Raw genomic sequence first — 21,060 nt, forward strand, 5'->3', positions numbered from 1 at the left:
GATGCCGTATCCCGATCTCGTGCAAAAGGCTGCAAAGTCCAAAAATGACAACGTCTCAACGGATGCAATTATTAGTTGGTTAACAGAGAAGCATTATTTTCTCGGGCGGCGATGGACTGCATTCTGCTGTAGACCGGCAACAAGGAGGAAAGGGGCCCGCAAGGATGCTCCAGCGGTACCGCAGGCCAGGGTATTCTTTTTTGCTTCAGACGGGGATAGTTTCGAGGGATGCCCTGATGGCTCATTGCCGCCAATCGCGCAAGCCAATACTCCGGGTATAAGAACCAAAATGCCGGTTCACAAGTTAATGGACTGGGCAATTGGGGGTCTCAGTACGACAAACCAACAGGTCCCTAAACTGTTTTCCAGAATTACTCTAAGTAGGAGCCAACCGACAAATTCATCTGTCGTTCCTCGACTGTCACAAGCTGACAGTTATTCCAGGTCTTACTCACACTCATGCCACCGTTGTCCTCGAAAAACATCAAATCCATAGCTTGGACTATGACATTGGGACTCATAGCACAATGAACGACGGCATAGGCAGGATATCGAAAGCGCTCGCGACCAAGATCGCCTCCAAGCTGGGCCTCACAGACATTCCATGTGCTTTCCAGGCACGGTTGGGCAGTGCAAAAGGCATGTGGATTATCGATAGCGACCCAACCCTCGGAGACGGAGACTGGATTGTGACGTATGCATCTCAAGTAAAATGGGAATGTGATCATGAGGACAGCCACCATCGCACTTTCGAGGTCAAGGAATGGCCAAAAGAGCCCAGGCCTGCGTCATTGAATCAACAGTTCATACCAGTCCTGGAGGCTCAGGCCATCAACCCAGCTAAGATGCGAAATTCTATTTCAGCCCATCTGCGTCGTGGGCTATTAGAAGAACTTGCTGCACAAAAGCTTGCCTTAGAAGACCCCGTGGAGATGAGACTCTGGTTACAGCAAGGTGGCGGGTCAAAACCAGAAGGACCCGATAATGGTATGGCTTTTCTGGGCGGTCTTCCGCGAGACAAGGAGAAGGAGATGGCTTTCCTCTTAGATTCTGGTTTTCACCCGAAAAGCTGCAAGTATCTACAGGACCGCTTTTGGGAGACTGTAACGACACGAACAAAAACCCTGAAAGCAAAGATGAATATTTGCGTTCCCTGTTCTGCCTACCTTCTCATGGTTGTTGACTTCTCATCAACACTAGAAGAGGATGAAGTTCATGTGTCCTTTTCCACAAAATTCCAGGTCGATGGTTTCTGCGACACACTTTTGGAGGAAATGGATGTGCTTGTAGCCAGAGCGCCAAGCCACCTGCCGAGCGACATTCAACGGGTAAAAGTTGTCTCGAGACCCCAACTAAGACATTTGAAGAATGTTATTGTCTTCTCGATAAAGGGTCGGTCATCTCTTGCTGATAAACTGTCCGGTGGGGATTTTGACGGAGATCGAGCCTGGGTCTGCTGGGACCAAGAGATTGTCCAAAATTTCCGCAATGCAGCTGTGCCAAACGATGACACAGATCCTGAGAAGTTAGGCCATTTAAGAAAGCTGAACAGGTCAATGGCTCAAATTCGTCAAGAAGAGACTGGTGACGAGGCCGTGTGCTCCAAGTTCCTTCGTGAGTCACTCGCTTTCAACATGCAACAATCTATCCTTGGAAAATGTACCGACTATAAAGAGCGCTATTCCTATCATACCAGAAGCATCTCAAGCAAGAATATTCTCATATTAAGCAGGCTGTTAGGATGTCTGGTCGATCAGCCAAAACAAGGATATATTTTTACAAATTCTGATTGGCACCAATTGCGTCAGGACCTGCAGATACGGATGCTTGAACATGATCCAGAGTATAAGCTAGAACGCGCATCTTATAATATTTCTAAGCAGGCGAACCCGCATATCCTCGATTATTTAAAGCACGTGGTTGCGGAAAGAACAGTTGCAGAGGCTCTTACGGAGTTGGAAACAACTCTTAAAGGCTACAAAGCTTGCTATTACGATGAGCAGCTAACAATAATGTTCAATCAGTATGATGAATACTATGAGGAGGAGAGTAACGATGAGAATCAGGCTACGTGGCGCAATGTTAAGAATGCGCTCAAGGAAGACATTGAGTCTGTTGCCAAGGTATGGAGAAATACGATCAATAAGAATAAAGAGTATGCTGCCGTTGTCGGGTCAATTTACCAGCAATGGCGTCAAATTCAACCACTACCAACCGAGAGTTCCTCCGACTTGGTTAACCTTCTTCTTCAGCCTTACATGGCGGATCGCCAGTCAACCTTGTGGGAGCTACTCAAAGCCTCTTTTGCATTCAAAAAACTTAAGACTTCTTTTCCCTGGCAAATGGCGGGGCGACAGCTTGCTATGCTGAAGCCAATGATGTCTCACAGCGGAGCCGCGACTTCTTGTGTCCTTGTGGTGCCGGAACTATATGGTGTGCTAAAGCCAGATAAAAAATTAATCGCTACGAGACGAGCGCAGCGATTGGCAGAAACAGAGGGCATTTATAACTTGAGCGCGGGCGACTTGGAGGCCCTGGAGCGGCATGATGACGTGGACATGGATGAAGAAACGGATGATTAACAGGGCAGATATCTCATTGGCTGTTTTACCGTGCTGCTCGTAGATCTCTTTTCCGGACAGCAGGGCGTTTTATTTTATTCATGGATACAGCTTCTCTTGCACAATAGGTGCCAATCGTAATGGCAATACCATTCCTTGAGGACTTGTGCATGGTGCAGAATCATGTGACGCGATATACTGACCAATTCCCACCCAAGCTGTCTGGGTTCGAGTGATCCTACCCAAGAACTAGGGGCAGAGAAGGAAGGAGCGACGTAGATTGACATGTTTGACATTCAGTGTCCCATCAAAAAATGTTTTCCGTTGAGCACGGCACACATGACATTGAGCAGAAAACAACAAATACGTGTGAATTGATATTACAAGTGTCGTAATGTATAACATGGTTTCCCGAAATTCTTATCCTCCCTCATTCATCAAAATATGCTAATTACAGGATTAGATTGGCTCGTCTCTGGGCTCAATAAGAACCTCGTTCACGGCGACATGCTCCGGTTGAGTAACAGCATACAAAATAGCACCCGCGACGTCCTCAGCATCCAGCACCTTGGCCCCGGTGGGCTCGCCATACTTCTTCAGAGCCTCGGCATCTGTGGAAATGTTCAACAAGCCAGTATCAACGTTCCCTGGCTGAATAGCGGTGACACGGAGACCTGAGCCGACAGTCTCCAGCCGCAGACTTTGCAGGGTAGCCTCAACAAAGAATTTACTGGCAGAATACACACCGAGGCCAGGGAAGACCTTGCGGCCGGCATCCGATGAGATGGCAACAATGTGGCCACGCTTTCGCTCCAGGAAACCGGGGACTGTTGACGAAAGGCAGTGCAGCAGCCCCTTGCAGTTAATGTCGACGGTGCGTTCCCATTCCTCCGTCTGACAGTTGGCCATCATGGTGAAATACATGACACCAGCGCAGCTGACCAGAATGTCGATGGGCCCAAGCTTCTCTGTAGCGGTCTTCATGAGAGACTCGACTTGTGCCTTGCTGGTAACATCCGTCTTATGGACCAAAATCTTGCCACTGCAGGTGGATAATTTCGTCTTGACCTTTTCGAGCTCATCGATTCGGCGAGCTGCGAGAGCAATGTGAGCGCCCTCGCCAGCCAGCTTAGCAGCAACAGCGGCACCAATACCTGAGGACGCTCCGGTAATAACGGCTACGCAGCCTGACAGGCGACCCTTCTTGGGATGAGGGTGCACACCATTTAACTTTAGACGCAGTGGCGGGCGTGGGAGCCAGCCACGGGCAAAGAAGTGTCGCGCGTATGTTTCCCACAAATTTCTGTCGATCTTGGGTCGTGAAACACCATACAAATCCAAAGCTGGCTGAGTAGCCCCGTCACTCAGTATAGTGACCAATTCGAGTGTGTCGACTGTAGGCATACCACCACGAAGAATGTCAACAGTAAAGGGATCATCGCCACCTCGTCCGGACCCACGCTTCTCCTTCCATAAGGCTACCCAGTCGTCCCAAGGAAGTCGTTTGGTAGGATATCCGAGGGCCTCAAGATCCTGGAATACATTTTCGGCAGTCACAGGATCTGGGTCGCCCAAATGATACAGCTTCTGCTTTGTGCAAGGGTGATTAGCCAGGGTGACAATGGCCTGACTAACAAAGTCTACGGGTGTCATCTCTGCCAGCCAACCATCGACCTTGGGGGCGTATCCCAGATGCAAAGATTCAACAATCAACGCATTCAAAAGATCGTACGTGTTGGTCGCGCCAGTAAGGCTATGACCACTGATGGTACCAGGTCGATACACTTTGACATGCATGCCTCGTCGGCCAGCCTCGTACACCAACATCTCAGCAACCCATTTGGTTTGACCGTACCCATCAGGCAGTTTTGTCGGTACATCATCTATATCCAGCATGGCTTCCTCTGTCCAGGCAGTTTTCGAGGGCGGCAAGACACCGTTGGTCGATACGTGGTGGACAGTGGCGCCACCACGAGAGGCAAGCCGCAAAACCTCGCGAGTCCCTCCAACATTGGCATTTCGCAGGGCGGCGTAGGGGTAAACCAAATTGACAGTGGCAGCCGCGTGGACAATAACATCAACGCGTGAAGCAAGGTCCTGGAAAGCTTCCGGGGAAAGACCAAGGCGGTTACGAGCCAAATTACCGGGTACAACTTCCATTCTCTCAAGCATAGCGTCATTCCATATTCCCTGATCAATCAAATTCTTTCGAATACGTGCAATACCAGCTGGACGACAGTCGATGTTTGGGTCTGTGAAGCGAATGAGGCAAAGGATTTGAGCTGAGGTGCTTTCCAGAAGAGACTTCAGAAGGAAGGCGCCCAAATACCCCGTCGCACCAGTAAGAAGTATAGTCTCCGCATCACCAAGACGGCACATAGGCTTGCCATTGGATTTGATGTCATCGGGCAGAGCCGAGTCGGCCAGTAGCACGGCGGGAAGGTCGGCTTGTACGGCAGCTGTATGGCCATCTCGCGCAGCTTGTACCGCTTCCATATGACCCTCTAGGGTTGGCGTACCGGCGAGGGGTGCAAGAGGAATTGGGAAACCAAATGTTCTCGTCAAACGGCCAGCCAAGTCAGCCAAAGTTAAAGAGTGGCCACCCAAGTCAAAAAATGTATGGCTCTGGGAAATGGCAGTTGCAGGAATGTTGAGAGATAACGCCCACATTTTGATGATGGTGTCCATTTTGATTCTCGTATCATGCTCCTTTTTAGCATTGATATTTGGGGTCTTTGGCGACGGTGGAGGAGGCAGGGCTTTGAGATCCGTCTTTCCTGAGACGCCATTCGTGGGTAGCGTCTCAAGTTCAACCCACAGAGTGGGAATCATGTAGTGAGCAAGATGGTCAGAAAGTGCTCGACGAGCGACAGGACTGTAACCGGACTCATCCACCACCAAAACGGTTCGATTGCGAATCTCGCCCTTGTCGGGGACAACATAAGCCACCAATTGCTTGTCTAGGCCATCGCCACGAGCAACCACGGCGCAAGCTCGAACCGCCAAGTGCTTTACAATTGTTGTCTCAACGGCTCCAGGCTGGACGGTGTATCCTCGAGTCTTGATCATTCCACCTACTCTACCGGTAATTTCGAGGAGGCCAGAAGGGAGCATCCTGGCCATATCTCCGGTTCGATACATTCTGGCATCTAGACCGGTCGAGAATGGATCAATTTGGAAGGCTTTGGCTGTAGTCTCCGGAAGGTTGAGGTACCCTCTGGCTAGCATGTCGCCACCAACATACAATTCACCACTTGTACCTATATCGACCCTGTTGCCGGCGTCGTCGAGGATGTATATGGTCGAGGGATCCATTGGCGGACCGACAGGGCATACTCTTGCCTCGTAGTCAATAAAGGATTTTATATCACCCGCCGCAACCTCGTGTGTCTCGCTGGCGCTGTACACGTTAAGAAGTCGAACAGCGGGAAGCGCAGTGAAAGCCCGACGACAGAGGTCCGTCGTCACAACCTCACCATTAAGCCAGAGTGATTTCAGATGAGGAAGGGTATCGGCGAGGGATGAATGGCGCGTTAAAACTGTGGCAAGGAGGGTCGGGGTCATCAATGTGTCGGTGATTTTTCGAGCTGCGAGGAATTCTACCAGACCCTCTGGATCGTAGCTCACACTATCTGGGACAGCGACTGTGGTCGCTCCGCGGAGGAGCGGCCGAAGCATTTCCCAGGTGAAGAAGACATTGCAGGCCACTCTGTCACCAGGTTTCAAATCGCTAAGACCAAATCTCAGATTGTATGAGCAGACAGAGGCTCTGTGCGGATTCGCAATGCCCTTGGGCTTGCCAGTCGTACCTGACGAGTATGATACAAATGCGAGCCGGTCAAGATCATCTTCTGCCGGCAATGGGGGCTTAGGCTCCACTAAGATGGGCTCGTTTGCGCCAACTGTCATATCTGGCTGGTCAATGATAATGACGGGGATGTCGACATTAAGATTGCTGGCATGGGCCTTTTGCGTCACAATGACGGTTGGCATAGCGTCGTCAATGACATCGCGCAACAAGGCAGCAGGATACGCCAATTCAAGAACTAGATATGCGCCACCAGCACGAAGCGCTGCCAGAGAGGCAACGACGTTGTCAGCGCTGCGATTCATGAGCACGCCAACTAAGCAATCTCGGCCGACGCCATATTGGCGGAGGCGGTCCGCCAGCGCCCATGTTTCGCTATCGAGTTCTGCGTATGTGAGAGTCCGCTTTTCATCTTCGAGTGCGATCGCTTGGGGAGTGGCCTGGGCTTGCTGCTCAAAGAGCGCTGCCAGGTCCCTAGTGGTGTCGATGATGGACATTTCGCGGAACTGCCAACAGATGTTATTCGGTACCGACGAAAGGAAATGAGTGACGAAACTGATTTCAGAGTGAGAGGTTTTCGGCCTCAAAATTGAATGAACTGCACTCTATGCCTGCCCTAGGCGTCTGTCTAGTTGGACATGTCAGTCGGTGCAAATACCGTTGGGGGTTGTTCAGGAGTAACACAGGTCACGACGGGGCAGTTTCTGGTGCTTCTCAGGGACGCACTCACGGTCGCAAGGATTGGGTCCTGTTCTGCAATGAGAGAATCAAGGCAGCACACAGTCTCATAAACAACCCCGTGGCCGACACGATGCATCACATTGGACAGAGACAGTGTCAAGAGTGGAGGGCAGACAGACCGTAGGTGGCAATGGGACACGCGACAGCTTTATACGAGCGGTGAAAACTACTTCAGTCAACGCGACAGTCAGAAACCCATGTGAATATGACGAGGGGGGGCACCGAAGAGCCTATCATGTCTAGGAGCGTTCGATTTGGGGTTCGGTCTGGCATGCGTCCACTTTTCCTAGTCTCATCAAGTCTAGACTTACTGGTACGGGACGTCGGTCTGAAGCCGATTATGTCGAACTCAACAATCATTGCTGCCCACGCCACAAGACGAAAAGAGCAAGCGGTCACACGACGCCTCGCTCAATCAGGATGGCGGTGAAAGAATTACGGCTATCTGCCCCTTCCCCCTTGCCCTGGGACCCCTCGTAATTGGGGCATGGCTGACATTGCATGTCATGTTGCTCCCTTGCTGCTTGGTCGTAGTCTAGTGGCGTTTTTTGGGTACCCGCCACGAGTCGTCCTGTGTCAGCTTCCCCTCCCCATGGGGAGAAGGTCCCAATGACAATGACGACATGAAGTCTGAAACTTCTTGTCAGGGCGCATAGGTGTTCGAATGATTATTTCTGTTCAGTCTGCACTTTAGTCTGCATAGCCGACAACTCCTCACCCCCGCGCTGCAAACGGTAATCGAGGGACTGGGTTGACATTTCGATGGCCCATTACCGCTTCTGGCTTAGCGTCTCTGAGAAGGCATGAACCCCCAACAAAAAACGAACCCCTGTCGACATTTGGAGATTGTTGGACATGAAGCAACACAGACACGTTTTGACATGTGAAAGTATTCGTGGCACAGAAGGGAACAGGCCTTTACTCCCTAGCCCATTGACAATTGGCAATGAGATTTCGACTAGGCAGCAAGTGCTGAGTGAAATTGAGCGTGGATACATCTTGTCCGGTCGGTGGACAGATTGCAGTAATTGCGATTTCATGAGCGCCAAGTGTACTCCGCGCAGAGTGCTTGTATTACAAGCAGGCTGGCTGACACCTGTGTGCCGGACGCCTTCGCTTCATCAAGGCAAAGAAATAACTACATGCATTATGGTCGAGTAATCGAGCCAACCGCGAAGACTTGGGCTTCCCCACAGTTTCGCCAGCCATTGACCCATGCCTGTGGCTTTTCTCAGCACAAGTATTTTATCGCAGGACGCTTCAGCTTAAACGGTTATCTGAAGTCTTGGGTTGAAGACTGATCTTAGGGACGTCGAGTTGTTCTGCGTTCACTTGGCGGTAGGAGAGCTTGGGCATAAAATTTGCTCTAGGCAACAAGACCCTGGCCGGTTTTGATGGCATCCCAATCGTGGAGATGAATGGCGTAGACAATACCGCAAGTGTCTCGCTCAATAGCGGCCGACTGTCGTGCCTGTCGCATTTCTCGAGTCCCAAAGACGGTTCATTGAACCTAGAAATTAATCACGATTTCCCGCACATGATAGGATCATGACCAAGGTGGCCAGTCAGCCATTAGTCCATTACTCCATAAACGGGTATCATTACTATATATAAGTCTGATTATGACTTGATGCTGATGAACTTTCACAAAACACAATCGCCATGCATGCATGCAAAAAAACGCCATCCACAAGAGGCCACCACAATACTCGCACCTTAAATCTCGGTACGCCCCATAGTGAGGTCAATATCCTCAATCTTGATCATCTTGGTGCGGAACACAACCTTGTGACCAAGGTACAAGACAATGAAGAGCAGGATACTGACGTAATTGACAAAAAAGTCGCTCGTGTTCCACTTGATGAAGACGGTGAATCCACTGGTCAAGAGGATCAAAATGTTGAAGAACAGACCGAACCAGGACAAATAAGGCTGGAATGGAGCAACATAGGGTAGCGACGAGCGAGGCTGTCCGCGACTTTGAAGAACCTTCATGAAACGCAAATGGCAGGCGTTGATGAGAGCCCATACGATAAAACCAGCAACAGCTGTGATGTTCAAGAGCCAGGTAAAAACAGTCTCGCCACTCTGCGACAAGTTGAGGAAGGCGAGCAAACCGAGCAGTGAGCAGAAGGCGACGGACCAGTACGGGGTGCCGTATCGGTTGGTCCTCTTGAAGACGGCCGGGGCCAGGCCTTCGTCAGCAAGGGCGTACAAAATGCGAGTGCTGGAATAAACGTCGGAGCTAGCGGCCGAAAGCACGGCAGTCAACAAGACGGCATTGATGATATCGGGAAGGACCTGGACGCCGGCAAGCTTGGCAACAATGACGAGAGGCGAGGCAGAGGCATTCTGAGCCGTGCTCTGCAAGTCGGCGTTGTCATAGGGAATGTTGATTCCGATGAAGAAGACGGTGCCAACGAAGAGGACGAAATTGCCCCAGAAAGTCCACCGTATAGCCTGGGGAATGGCCTTGCGAGGATTCTCGGTCTCGCCAGCACCAATACCGACAAGCTCGGATCCCTGGTAGCTGAAGCCAGCCGTGATCAGGACGGACCAGAAGCCGACAAACTTGCCAGAGGCGCCCGACACGACGTACTCTGCAAAGGCACCAGGATACGTCCAGTACCTGAAGCCAATATAGCCCTGGTCTCCAGCGCCGGCATTAATACACATGCCGAAGATGATGAAACCAATCACGGTCACGACCTTGATGCTAGAGAACCACATTTCCATCTCACCAAAGTACCTGACGGGGAAGAAGTTGACAGCAGTGAAGATGACCCAGAAGATGGCAATCCAGACACCAATGTTGACAGCCTGCGTCCAGTATTGGATGATGAGACCGGCAGCTGTAAGTTCGAGACCAAAGGTAATGGACCAGCTGAACCAGTAGATCCAGCCCATGGCAAAGCCCAAGGTAGGATCAACAAAGCGGCTCGCATAGACAGTGAAGGCACCAGCAACAGGCATGTAGGCAGCCATCTCACCGAGGGCAACCATGACGGAGTAAACGACGAGACCAATGAAGACGAAGCCGATGAGTAGCGAAGCCGGACCGGCCTTGGCTAGGGCAGCACCGGTTCCGAGGAACAAGCCAGTGCCAAAGGTAGCACCAATGGCGATGAACTGCAAATGACGACCCTGCAAAGATCGCGTCAGGCCCGACTGGCCCGCCTCTACATCCTCTGCGCCCTTCTTCTCCGTCGCCGGCTCATTGCTGGCTCGCGGGGTCTTTTCGTCGGCCATTGTCGTGGCCGGTGTCTACCTCGAAATCTGTTGAATCGATTCCAAGGGAGAATGGTATGCCTCGTGTCTGTCTCTGCGTGTTCCACCGTCGACTTGCCAGGTAGGGGGCGGCGTTGGGGAAAGAAATTACTCAGGTTAGCTGGGAGAGAGAAGAATTTTCGCCCGATGCCAAGGGGTGCGAAGGGAAGGCAATGGGCCGCGCCAGGATGGAAGCGCACGGGGGACCAGGTTGGTAGGCAAGCAATTGACGACAGACGACAGACGACCGACGACCGACGACAGAGCAGCAGGCAGCACAAGAATGGACGACGGCGAATATCGACAATGGGAAGGGTGGGCGAATGTTGTGGTGCGGGCAGGTGAGTCCTCTCATGGACGGGTCATCGGTCTTTATTATACAAACGGCGTGGCATGACTAGCACGAGACGAGGCAGGCAAAAAGTTACATATCAGCCACGCCCATGCCCATGCCAGAGACCCTTCTGGATCCTAGCACAGTTGCAAAAGGAACAGCTTCTAGAGCACCGTCTATCAGCAACCGCCCCATCTGGCCCCATCCGATAGGCAAAATTTGTCCGTTTACGATGCAATTGACTAACAACTCCACGTGGGCAGCGTGGGCGGAAACAGCAGAGACATTGAGGCCCATGTCTGGGGCGGACAGTCAGAGTCACCTTTGCTGGCCGGCACCGGGCGCATTGTCTTGTTGATGCACAGAGTCGAGGAGGAGGAGGAATGTGCAAAGAAGGCTGCAGGGAAACTCGTTAGCGCCGCCACCCGCACCACCCATGCAGCCAAGCAGCCGATGGCCGGGTGCATCAGCACAATCTACAGGGGCCGAAGATGGTCAGGCGTCACTGGTCGGTCAGTGTTCAATGTTTGCAAAGTTCTCAAGGCTGTGTGGGCAGAATCGCCCGTGGCTCGGTGATGCCGGTCCGCTGAAGGCTGCCACACCACAGATCAATTGCCATGGCGGCGGCGTCGCTGCCGTGAGGCCTTGCCAATCAAAGCTCGCCCTTGCCCGAGGAAAGTGACTAGAAGGGAAAGCAGAAAATTTTGCGCTCGCATCATGAAGCACGCCAAGCGCCACATGGCCGAGAAGTCCTGGTGAAAAAAAAAAAAAAAAGTTGGAAAGCAAATCTTTCTTGGTTCTGGTGGAAACCCGCAACAAGCCGTTCGAGGTGCAAAGCGCACTCGCGTCTCCATACTCGCGCATGTCTGCACCTTCATCCGTCGGACGACGAGATAAGACTCGGAAATTCGGGGCTCGATTTGATTATGGCCCTGCCAAGGTTTGCCCGCGCTTTTGTGGGTAAAACAGACCGAGCTCTTCCATCGTCGTCCGTTGCCGCGCAGTCGCAGATTCTGTGTGTCAGTTACATGTAGCCCAGCGACCAGGACGCTTGGGGGGCGAGTCATTCGATTTGTTGGCTGCGATAACATGCCTGCGCTTTTTTGTTCCTGCGCGTCTTCAAATCCGCCACAGCTGCCGCCGCCAGATGTGTGATCCTTTAGCCATCAACCACACGCACGACCGCTTAGCCCTGGCCGCCCAATGCCACGGCGGGCGACACGCCAGCCCAAGATTATTCACATCAGCGAGGCATCGTCGACTGGTCCTCCAAGGGGGGTCACGGTGAGCAGATGGCAGGCAAACAAAGCCCCAGCCCGCGGCCCACGTCTCAGTCACGATGCACGATCTAGCCTGCAGAGTGATTATTATCGCCTAATGCAAACATGGGACTCTTCGTACTACCTGTGGAGAAACAAAGCTATCCAATTATCCTGTCATGCCATGCCGCAGCCAATCGCCCGACACCGGTCCTTGTCCATCCAGGCCAACTCTCAGATACCCCAGATATCCCCAGAACTTTGCTTCTGTAGCACCAAAGCCGTCTGGTGCCAGAGGTTATAAAACGGGCTCATGATTCAAAAGGCCATTGTCTCTGACGCAGCCCACATGCCGCATGACGTCAATGTATTTCCATCTTGCATTCCAAAAGCCGCCGTGTTGCCAGCGCTCAACGGCTCGCACAAACTTGGGCGCGCCGACACCCAGCCCGTTGCCTCGTCGCGCATTCAAACGTCCGGCCCGATGCCATTCGCTTCAGCGCCAGCTTCAGGGGGGCCGGATATCAACGGGGAAGTAGAGTAGCAATGCCGGCCGGAAACTTCCCCGCGATTCGACATGCGCGGCACGGGCGACGGCTCCGCTCTTCCAACGCCGATGTGTCTCCGCGGCCGATCTGTGGGATGGCGAAGACGAATGAATAAGCCTAGGGTGGTGGTGAATTGGTTGCGGGAAGTTGCATGGATATTGGTGCAAGATGACGGCGCCTACTAGTGTGTCTTGTTCCACCAGACGTCGACGGTGTCTTGCATGTTGGAGATGGGTAGTTTGGCATGGCCCGCCTGTTGTGCAACCGTGCCGTTTCGACCCGGTTGCTCTTGTATGACGCGACGTTTAGTCACGGCTCGACCGCACATGGTTCTCTGGCCGTCACGGGTTTGTCAAGTCTACATATCTGTCGTCTTGGTTTTGCTATGCGCAGGAGCTCGGGACACGTTGCGAGTGAGGCTTCGCTTACGGTTCGGGACAACGACGGCGGTACGTGTTGCATTGCATGATGCGATTTTCCTGGAACACCGTGGATCAGTGCCCGGGTTGATGGCTTTGTGATCCAAAATGGCTTACCCGGTATGGCAACTGGTACTTGCCATTTGCACCGCAGTGGCTTAGGAAACGGCTGTTGCTGCATAAGAGACAGTTTTAGTTTCAGACAACGATTTGGAAATACGTCAAGTACTCTCTAGATAGTTGTGATACCGCTTCGCTACCGCAGATGATGAACATGGATGTGATACAGCGGGTTCAATACAGGGCATCTACAACGAAGAGGTATAAAGGTTCAACTATAACAGGCACTAGTGGGATTCCCTTTTGCTTGGTGTGGTTAAATCGCGATAATATGTGTCTCACTCGGTGGTAGGTTAAGAAGGTCTTCTGCAAAAGGTTTAGATGATCCGGGTCTGCTGAGAGGCGAATGAGTAGCCCGACCCCTGGTACACGAACGTGCAACCTAGAATAATGGATTAGTGATTTCAGGTCTTGTACAGAAGGCAGTGCCCTGATGTCTGTACATCCCATTTGACTCTTTGTCCGTGCTGTTGCTGTTGCTCCCGCCACGACATTGTCTTTTGATCGAAACGCAGCCAATCGCCATCGTAGGAGGCCTTGAAGAAAGACGTATGTGTCATGATAATTGGGTAGGCGTGTATCACTCTACACATATCGGAGCCCGATGCTAGTATTTGCTTGCCTTCTGTTTCGCAGTTTGTGTTTCTCAAATCAGTTGTGCATCGTTGAGCTGGCGGGAATATAGGAACACTGGTTTTTTCCAGGAATTCTATGAACATGCGCCGTGGGCTATCCTTGAAGCTCATGATTTTTCTCGTTACTGGATATGTTGCGGCCCGAGTTTGGAAGTATCTGGGAAATTGGGGTCTGGTGCTACAAACTGCACGTGAGTCAGAAATGCATAGGGACGCAGTTTTAAAATTAGCGGCGCCTTTGTTGAGTCTTGTCGAGTCTATTTGGGGTTTGGCTCGTTCCCGGGACTGGAACGTTCCCCTTGAAACGCTTATACGTCAGCGTCTGTGACAAGGGCTCAGTAGAGGGCTTGGAGCAATTTACTCAATTCATCTAATAACAGTCTTTGGTATCAAAGGTCCTTGGTTTTCCTTAAGGCCTTGAGGGACCGAAGCCGTCTATTTATACAAGAAGTCGGTGAGGACCTTCTGTCCTAATCCCGTGACCGTAGCCCTTGTGTAACCAACGCTATTTCCGTGTAACAGCGTCAGATGGTAGGTCGTTGGGCGTGAACATCACACGAGTGCAAAAGCCGGCTTCGGGCTACAGTAGGTTTCCAATTTGTTCATTCAAGATACAGTCAAATGAACCGATTAACTAAACGCGTTGACATCTATCGATTGATGTATTTTTCATTGCCAACAGTGCAGTAGTTCGGGCATCGGGGCATCAAAACCTCACCATGCACGAACTGTTGGCCGAGTTTGACTCAAAATGGAACTCGAGTGCATCCTCCAGACTTTGTGGTTCTTATCTACTGCTCGCCCTCATCAGCCAACTCAACTTGGTCACCTCCCTCGTCGGGACCGAATGCTGCCTCGCAGTTGTTTGCATCCCAGGCCTCTCCAAAAGTAGTCTCCACCGTCTTGCAAGCATCGCTTTCGTCCACCTCATTTTCTTCTTTACAGTTGTTGACGAACGTGGCCACGCCATAGCCCTTGCTAGCCTCCTTGCATGCGACAACTTGTTCGGGGCTCATCGTGCCACTAGGGCAAGGTGAGTTTTGGTCCGTGATGCATGCCGGGTGCTCATCGCGAATGCAATCTGCAATGACTTTGTCCTCGTCCGAGCACTTTCCAACGGCCCCCTTACACTCTGGCCTAGTGAAACCAATGCAAAAGCTGGCGCCCAGAGTTGGAATTGTATTAGTGTCGGCTGCGATTCCCGCCTCTTGACGGGAGGAAAGGGGCGTGGCTGTGGCTAGGATAGAGGGGACGGCGAGGATGGTGAAGATTTTCATGATGGCTACCAAGGTGTTTCTTGATATATAGTTGTGCTGTGTTTTGTATGGAATCAATAATGGGCAGAAGGGTATGTAGCCGAGGATGTAGCTGGGATTTGATGGAAGCCAAGGCAACCACATCTTGTAAAGCACATCTGGAGTTTATATACATGTAGAAAGAGGGAGGGGAGAATAGAAAATGCTATGCTAGAGCAGCTCAGCTTTACTGGCCGCCGTTGGCACGTCGGAGTCGGGAATAATTATGGCCACATGCAACTATACCTCCTGAGTCAATTGATTTACTTGGCATTGACCCGAGCCGAGTCGGGAAGAAGCCCCATCACTCCCACATCTCCGATGGCGCTTTACAATAATTCCATTTAAGCCCTGATGCATGTAATCATGCAAAGACGACTATGAGCCCAGGCAATACCGCGGGAATACATTAAACCAGGCCTATAACGATAATGTCTCTGGCACTTTTTAATATTATAACCCACTACAGGGATTATATTATTAAGCGACTACTATTTTAAGGACCCGCTTCTGACTCGTATTATAAGGCTAGTCAGAAATTTACCAAGAGAGTAAAGTGGTATATAATTATAATTTTATATACAAAGATCACTTATATATATATATATATAAAAGAGATAAGCGTGTACGCTAAATCGCTTCGACACGATATCGTTATAAACCTGCTTTACTGCACATTACAGACTCAAGTCTATGAAGCTGAAATGTCGCGGCAAGCGAGTCATGCAAGCTGGCAGATGCTTGTAGAACGGCGTCAGGTCGTACGGCACTTGTAGTTTCACATGCCGGGAATGTGGGCTTAAAAGGCCCCAGCCTGGTTGTTTATTACTATTATTAGCATCCTTATCTCGGGAGCCTAGCAAGCGAAATAACTACTTCATGCTACCAGAGACTCGTGAGCAGTATACCAATATAAGTTAATTAATAAACCTATAACTAGTTATATTAACTCGGATTTATGGGATACTGCCGGCATACCTTAACATTTTGCCAACAAAGGCGCATAAGTATTATTAATCGTTGCGGAAATGCCTCGAGTCACGCTCAAGGCAAACTCCGTCGTAAAGTTCCTGCTGCGTGGTGTGCACCTCACCATAAAACGGCCATGGCAGCCTAGACAAACTAATACAAGTCCCCTACTTGCTTCAATGTTCTATTATAATTCTACCAGACATCTTTGACAAGTCTCGGGTTCCTTGTCATCAGCCTCCAGAATCGCAAACAAATATGAAGATTTCCATCACCCACCTTGCTCTTCTCGGGCTGAGTTGCGCACAGCTACGAATCAGCGGCAGAGCGCCCCAGGGTCCAGAGCCGCCGAGCAAGCAAATTCTTGATGCCATAAAGGACGGCATGAAGGATTGGGGACCGGCCGGGTCGCTCAAGCCCCCCAAGGACGGACCCAAAGCCCCCATCAAGAACATGATAGGCGGCTTGCCGGAGCTTCACAACCCCAAGCCAGGCAGTTCGGATTGGAGGGAAGACACTCTCAAGGGGCCTAGAAAGAAGCCCGGCAAGACGTACCCAAACAGCAACCCATGCTCGAAGCGTGATGTAGCATGCGACTACGGCCCAAGCAGCTCAAACAGCCCCAGTGACAAGGGCAAAGTCAAGGGCAAGGGAAAAGTCGGAGCCTCAGTCTTGAACATCCAGGGCGGCAAATTCATCGACTTCTTCTCCGAGTTGGACCCGGAAGCCTTTGGCCCCCTTATCAAGGCAATCGAGGACGGCGAAATTACAGTTGCCGATATTGAAATGGCTCTGAAGCGTGCCATCTCGGAGACCATGAAGCAGCGCTGGGCTGATTTCGAAAGCGCCGAAAAGGCAGCTGAGACTCTGAAGAATATTGCGTTTGATATATTCGCGACGGCCCGTTACGCAACGCCGCCCGGGTTCTGGCACGACGTCGTCAAGAACCTACCCCCTATTGCCAAGGAAATTCACAACGCAAAGACTCCCGAGGAAAAGCTAGAAATCGCCAACAAGAATATCAACGAAGTCGTGACGATATGGTCATACACGCCCGTTGGCGCGTTTAATGAGAACATTATGAAAGAGGTAGCCAAGGGAACACCCACGACTACGGCGGTCGCCGTGTCGGTCAACAAGTTGTGGTCGTACACCCCTTTGGGTTGGCTCATTAATCAGATCGCGCCTATTGATAGTTGGATACGCGGCGACGACGACCAGGTTGCGGAGCCGAAGCCGAAGAAGAGACCGGATCCGCCGAAGAAGAACCTCAAGCCTCCGGTTGCCACGTGGGGGAAGTGCAAGGTGAGTCTGAAGCACGTCGTGACCTCGGTGGCTGCTACAAAGCTGATATCGATACTCTAGTGCATCCTATCCAGGCCTCCTGCCAGGGGCGACAAGTGCGCAAACACCTGCAGGGCCGTGAGGGCCCTGGGCGGCTGGAAATAAACCGGTGACGGCTCATGTTGGCAGAGATTTCGGGGCGTTTAGTCTGAGCTGTTGGGTGTCATGTGTGTGATGGGTCGTAGACAGTAACCAGGTGATTGGGTCGAGCCAAAAGTGTGCGCTTGCGATTATTGTAGTGGTTGTGAGATTAAGAGCTAAGAAGCTAGAGTCCATTTAAGAGAAAGAAGGGTACTGTGCCTGTATGGCCTATGTTATGGGGGTAGTTGGTGGAATCGAATTACTGTTCTCTCGGGTCTTGTGTCGTTTAACGTGATCCAACGTCGAGAGCTTTCACCACTTACACCGTCAACCGGTCCATCCCGTGACCTACCCTGCAGTCTGCAGCTGGGCCATAATCTAACAGCCCAAGCATTGGGGACCGTTACTATCTAGCCCCTATTGGGACATTATAGCAGCCACGATGTCTTAGCGTTCAAGATGCCGTGAGAGAAGAGAGAAAGTGTTAAATGGAGTTTTTTGTTGTAACAGAACCGGGTGACTAACCGAAAAATAGATTGCATTGCAGAGAAGAAGATTGATAAGCTTACGCTGGCAACCTAACTGCGGGGTGTACGGGGGCCGTAGGTCCCACGTAGTTTTATAGAAATGATTCGAATTTATCCAAGTTTAACGGTGGCTTATACCATGAGCCATCATGGACAAGTTGCATCAACATCGAATTGATGTGTCGACTTCTCCACACGAGTGTAAACTCGGCCGAGTGGGAGCGGGTGTGCCTTTTCCCTGGTGGCAGGCCATTGCGACGATCAAGTGCCACGATTTTGGTAGCAAGAATACAATAATGAGTTGACAACGCCGGTGTATCATCTAGACGCTGCCGTTTCATCAAGGTAATTTGAGGTGCACAGCCGTCGGTCGGATATTGTCCGGACCTAGAAGCAGAAAAGTGGGCCGACAGCGTCCTGCAATCTTCTTCTTTGCAACAATGGAGCCAGCCCATGTTGAGCTGGGGCCCCTCCGTGTGTGGAGATTTTACAATTCCTGATTGGCCAGAACGCTCTGCCGACCCAGCGGTGGGCACCCTTCCGATCGCCAGCCATGAATGGTTTGGAGAAAACAAAGGAGGGCCGCTGCACCTGAGTGCCGGGCCGAGGGCGATTGTGGTCGAAGCTCCAGGTGGAATCTCCAGCAGTTCAAGTTGGGCGCCGCGATGACGCAATGACCTCATCACTCGGACACGGTAAACCAGACGCGGATAGAGATTGCGGCCATTAGCGCCTGATGCAGGTCCAGTCTGGTCCAGTCTGATGCAAGTTGCCCAAGAGAGGGAAACAACGGGCCACTCGTCACTCCACCTGCCCAGACGCTTTTGCTTGGCATTCATTCCATCACTGGTCTCTAGCTCGTGCTACTTTGTGACAACAAATTACCAGCACCGCCCAGCTCGATTTGACTTTTTGAACTTTGCACGAAACAATCCCCCCCCCTTCTCCCCCTTTCCCTCCCTCTTGTCCGTCAGGCCTGCTGCGCAATCGCTTCGCCCAACTTCTCAGTCGGAATCTTCTTTGCAGCAATTTCGTGTAGCTTGACCGGTCGTTGAACGTTGTTACCATGGGGGAGGCAGACAGCTACGCCAACGGTGGCAACGAACGAGGCCCACCGCAGCAATGGGGCCAGCAACAGTATGGCCAGCCCTACGGTCAACCGCAACAGTCCTACGGTCAGCAGCCATATCAACAACAGCAGTACCAGCAGCAATACCAGCAGCCGCCGCCTCAGGGCTATTACAACCAGTCGCAGGATCAGAATCAGAACGGTTATCACCAGCCGCCGCCGCCAGATCAGTACGGCGCGCCGCCGCCGTACAGTTTCAACCCGCCCAAGGGCAATGACCCCAACTACTCCTTCGATCAGGCCTTCAAGGTCGAGAAACCAAAGTGGAATGATCTCTGGGCTGGAATCCTCGTGAGTATTGGCGCGCATTGACACGCCCCGACGCGTCCTCGCACGTTTTGATCACTTCCAAGTCGCTAACTTGGCCGCTGCCCAGCTCATCCTCGTCTTTGCCGGCTTCGTCGCCGTCTCAATCATTTCCATTCGAGGCTATGTCACCGGCTCACGTGGCAACGGCATCTACGGCGGCGCCAATAATTTTTCTCTGAATAATAACACCATCATCCTTTTCGCCTTGGGCCTCGTCGTTGCCTTCGTCCTGTCCTGGGGCTACGTCGCCGTCGCGCGCATCTTCCCCAAGCAATTCATTTGGATCACGGGCATTCTGAACATTTGCTGGGCTATAGGAACCGCCATCTATTATCTCTATAAAAAGTACTGGTCCGCTGGCATTGTTTTCCTCATCTTTGGACTGTTTACGGCCTTTGCCTTCTACACCTGGATCTCTCGCATACCCTTTTCCGCCCTGATGCTCAAGACGAGCATCACTGTCAGCAAAAAATATGGCCATGTCTATCTTGTGTCCTTGATCGGTGGACTCTTGGCTACCGCATTTGCTGCCTGGTTCTCCGTCACCTTGACAGCCGTCTACGTGACGTATGAACCATCGGCTAATAACCCCAAGTGCGGCGCCGATGGCTCAGGCTGCAGCAAGGCCACAGTCATTGGCTTGGTCGTCTTTATCACTTTTGCCATGTATTGGATTTCTGAGTGGCTCAAGAACACGATTCACACCATCATCTCTGGTGTCTACGGCACCTGGTATTTCTGCGTGCACAACTTTCCCAAGGGTGCCACGCGCGGATCCGCCAAGCGTGCGCTTACCTACAGCTTCGGGTCCATCAGTTTGGGTAGCTTGCTCGTCGCTATTATTCAGTTCCTCCGTCAGTTGTGCTCCGTTGCCAGGCAGCAGGCCGGTGACCAAGGCGGTGTCGGCGGCATGATTGGATATGTCATTTTCTGCATTCTCGGCTGTCTGATTGCTCTGCTCGAATGGGCCCTGCAGTTCCTGAACAGATATGCTTTCTGCCATATTGCACTGTACGGCAAGGCCTACATCCCTGCGGCCAAGGACACTTGGAACATGATCAAGGATCGCGGCATTGACGCGCTGATCAACGTATGTATTATTGCTACTTGTAGCTCGTCGTCATCCCGCTAACATGATGTGTGTTTGTTAGGAATGTCTTATTGGTCCCGTTCTTTCCTTTGGTGCCATGTTTATCGCCTTTGCTACTTCGCTGTTCGCCTATCTGTACCTGGAATTCACCAATCCAGCATACAACAGAGATGGGGGCTTTACCGCCGTCATTATGGCGTTTGCATTCCTCATTGGTTTCCAAATTGCGCTTATTTTCACCACACCGATTTCGAGCGGCATTGACACAATATTTGTCGCGTCCGGTTGGGACCCGCAAGTCATGATTAATGACCACCCAGAACTGTACCAGGAGATGGTCAGACTGTACCCCAAGGTGCAGCAGGCTATTCAGGTGCGATAATCAACTAGTAGTGGCTGCCAAATGGTGGCCTGAGGCAGGAGGATCGATGAGAATGATGGAGATTGGGAATGATACCATGGGTGACGGTGATTTGTAGTGACGTCTTTTCTCTGTGTAATTGTTTATTAATAGTCTAGAAGTAACTTTATGTCATTGTCCTTTGCGATGTAAAATGAAGGTACAGAGACACCGAATGTAGTATCTGGCCTAGTACTTGCTTTTAACACAGCAAGTGACCATGT

The 21,060-nt window shown here is 51.5% G+C and overlaps 6 protein-coding genes across 6 annotated transcripts; 3 read left to right on the top strand and 3 right to left on the bottom strand.

Moving 5' to 3' along the window:
- Positions 1–289: 289 nt before the first annotated feature.
- On the top strand, positions 290–2,582 carry G6M90_00g017650 (uncharacterized protein; the record flags this gene model as incomplete). Its single annotated transcript, XM_014693279.1, has 2 exons — positions 290–380; positions 445–2,582. 2 exons carry the CDS (start codon positions 290–292, stop codon positions 2,580–2,582), a joined length of 2,229 nt encoding a protein of 742 aa, XP_014548765.1.
- A 438-nt stretch (positions 2,583–3,020) lies between these two features.
- Positions 3,021–6,866, bottom strand: lgrD (Linear gramicidin synthase subunit D; the record flags this gene model as incomplete). Its single annotated transcript, XM_014693278.1, has 1 exon — positions 3,021–6,866. One exon carries the CDS (start codon positions 6,864–6,866, stop codon positions 3,021–3,023), a length of 3,846 nt encoding a protein of 1,281 aa, XP_014548764.1.
- A 1,960-nt stretch (positions 6,867–8,826) lies between these two features.
- Positions 8,827–10,359, bottom strand: ALP1 (Basic amino-acid permease; the record flags this gene model as incomplete). Its single annotated transcript, XM_014693277.1, has 1 exon — positions 8,827–10,359. The coding sequence occupies one exon, from the start codon at positions 10,357–10,359 to the stop codon at positions 8,827–8,829; it is 1,533 nt and encodes a 510-aa protein (XP_014548763.1).
- A 4,124-nt stretch (positions 10,360–14,483) lies between these two features.
- Positions 14,484–14,969, bottom strand: G6M90_00g017680 (uncharacterized protein; the record flags this gene model as incomplete). The annotated part of the gene is made up of 1 exon (XM_014693276.1): positions 14,484–14,969. The coding sequence occupies one exon, from the start codon at positions 14,967–14,969 to the stop codon at positions 14,484–14,486; it is 486 nt and encodes a 161-aa protein (XP_014548762.1).
- Positions 14,970–16,214: 1,245 nt separating this feature from the next.
- Positions 16,215–17,405, top strand: G6M90_00g017690 (uncharacterized protein; the record flags this gene model as incomplete). Its single annotated transcript, XM_014693275.2, has 2 exons — positions 16,215–17,261; positions 17,322–17,405. 2 exons carry the CDS (start codon positions 16,215–16,217, stop codon positions 17,403–17,405), a joined length of 1,131 nt encoding a protein of 376 aa, XP_014548761.2.
- Positions 17,406–18,974: 1,569 nt separating this feature from the next.
- PNS1 lies at positions 18,975–20,818 on the top strand (the record flags this gene model as incomplete). Its single annotated transcript, XM_014693274.1, has 3 exons — positions 18,975–19,328; positions 19,414–20,436; positions 20,498–20,818. 3 exons carry the CDS (start codon positions 18,975–18,977, stop codon positions 20,816–20,818), a joined length of 1,698 nt encoding a protein of 565 aa, XP_014548760.1.
- Between the last annotated feature and the right edge of the window lie 242 nt (positions 20,819–21,060).

The sequence above is a fragment of the Metarhizium brunneum genome, chromosome 1 (genome assembly GCF_013426205.1).
Source record: "Metarhizium brunneum chromosome 1, complete sequence".
In the NCBI taxonomy this organism is placed as follows: Eukaryota; Fungi; Ascomycota; class Sordariomycetes; order Hypocreales; family Clavicipitaceae; genus Metarhizium; species Metarhizium brunneum.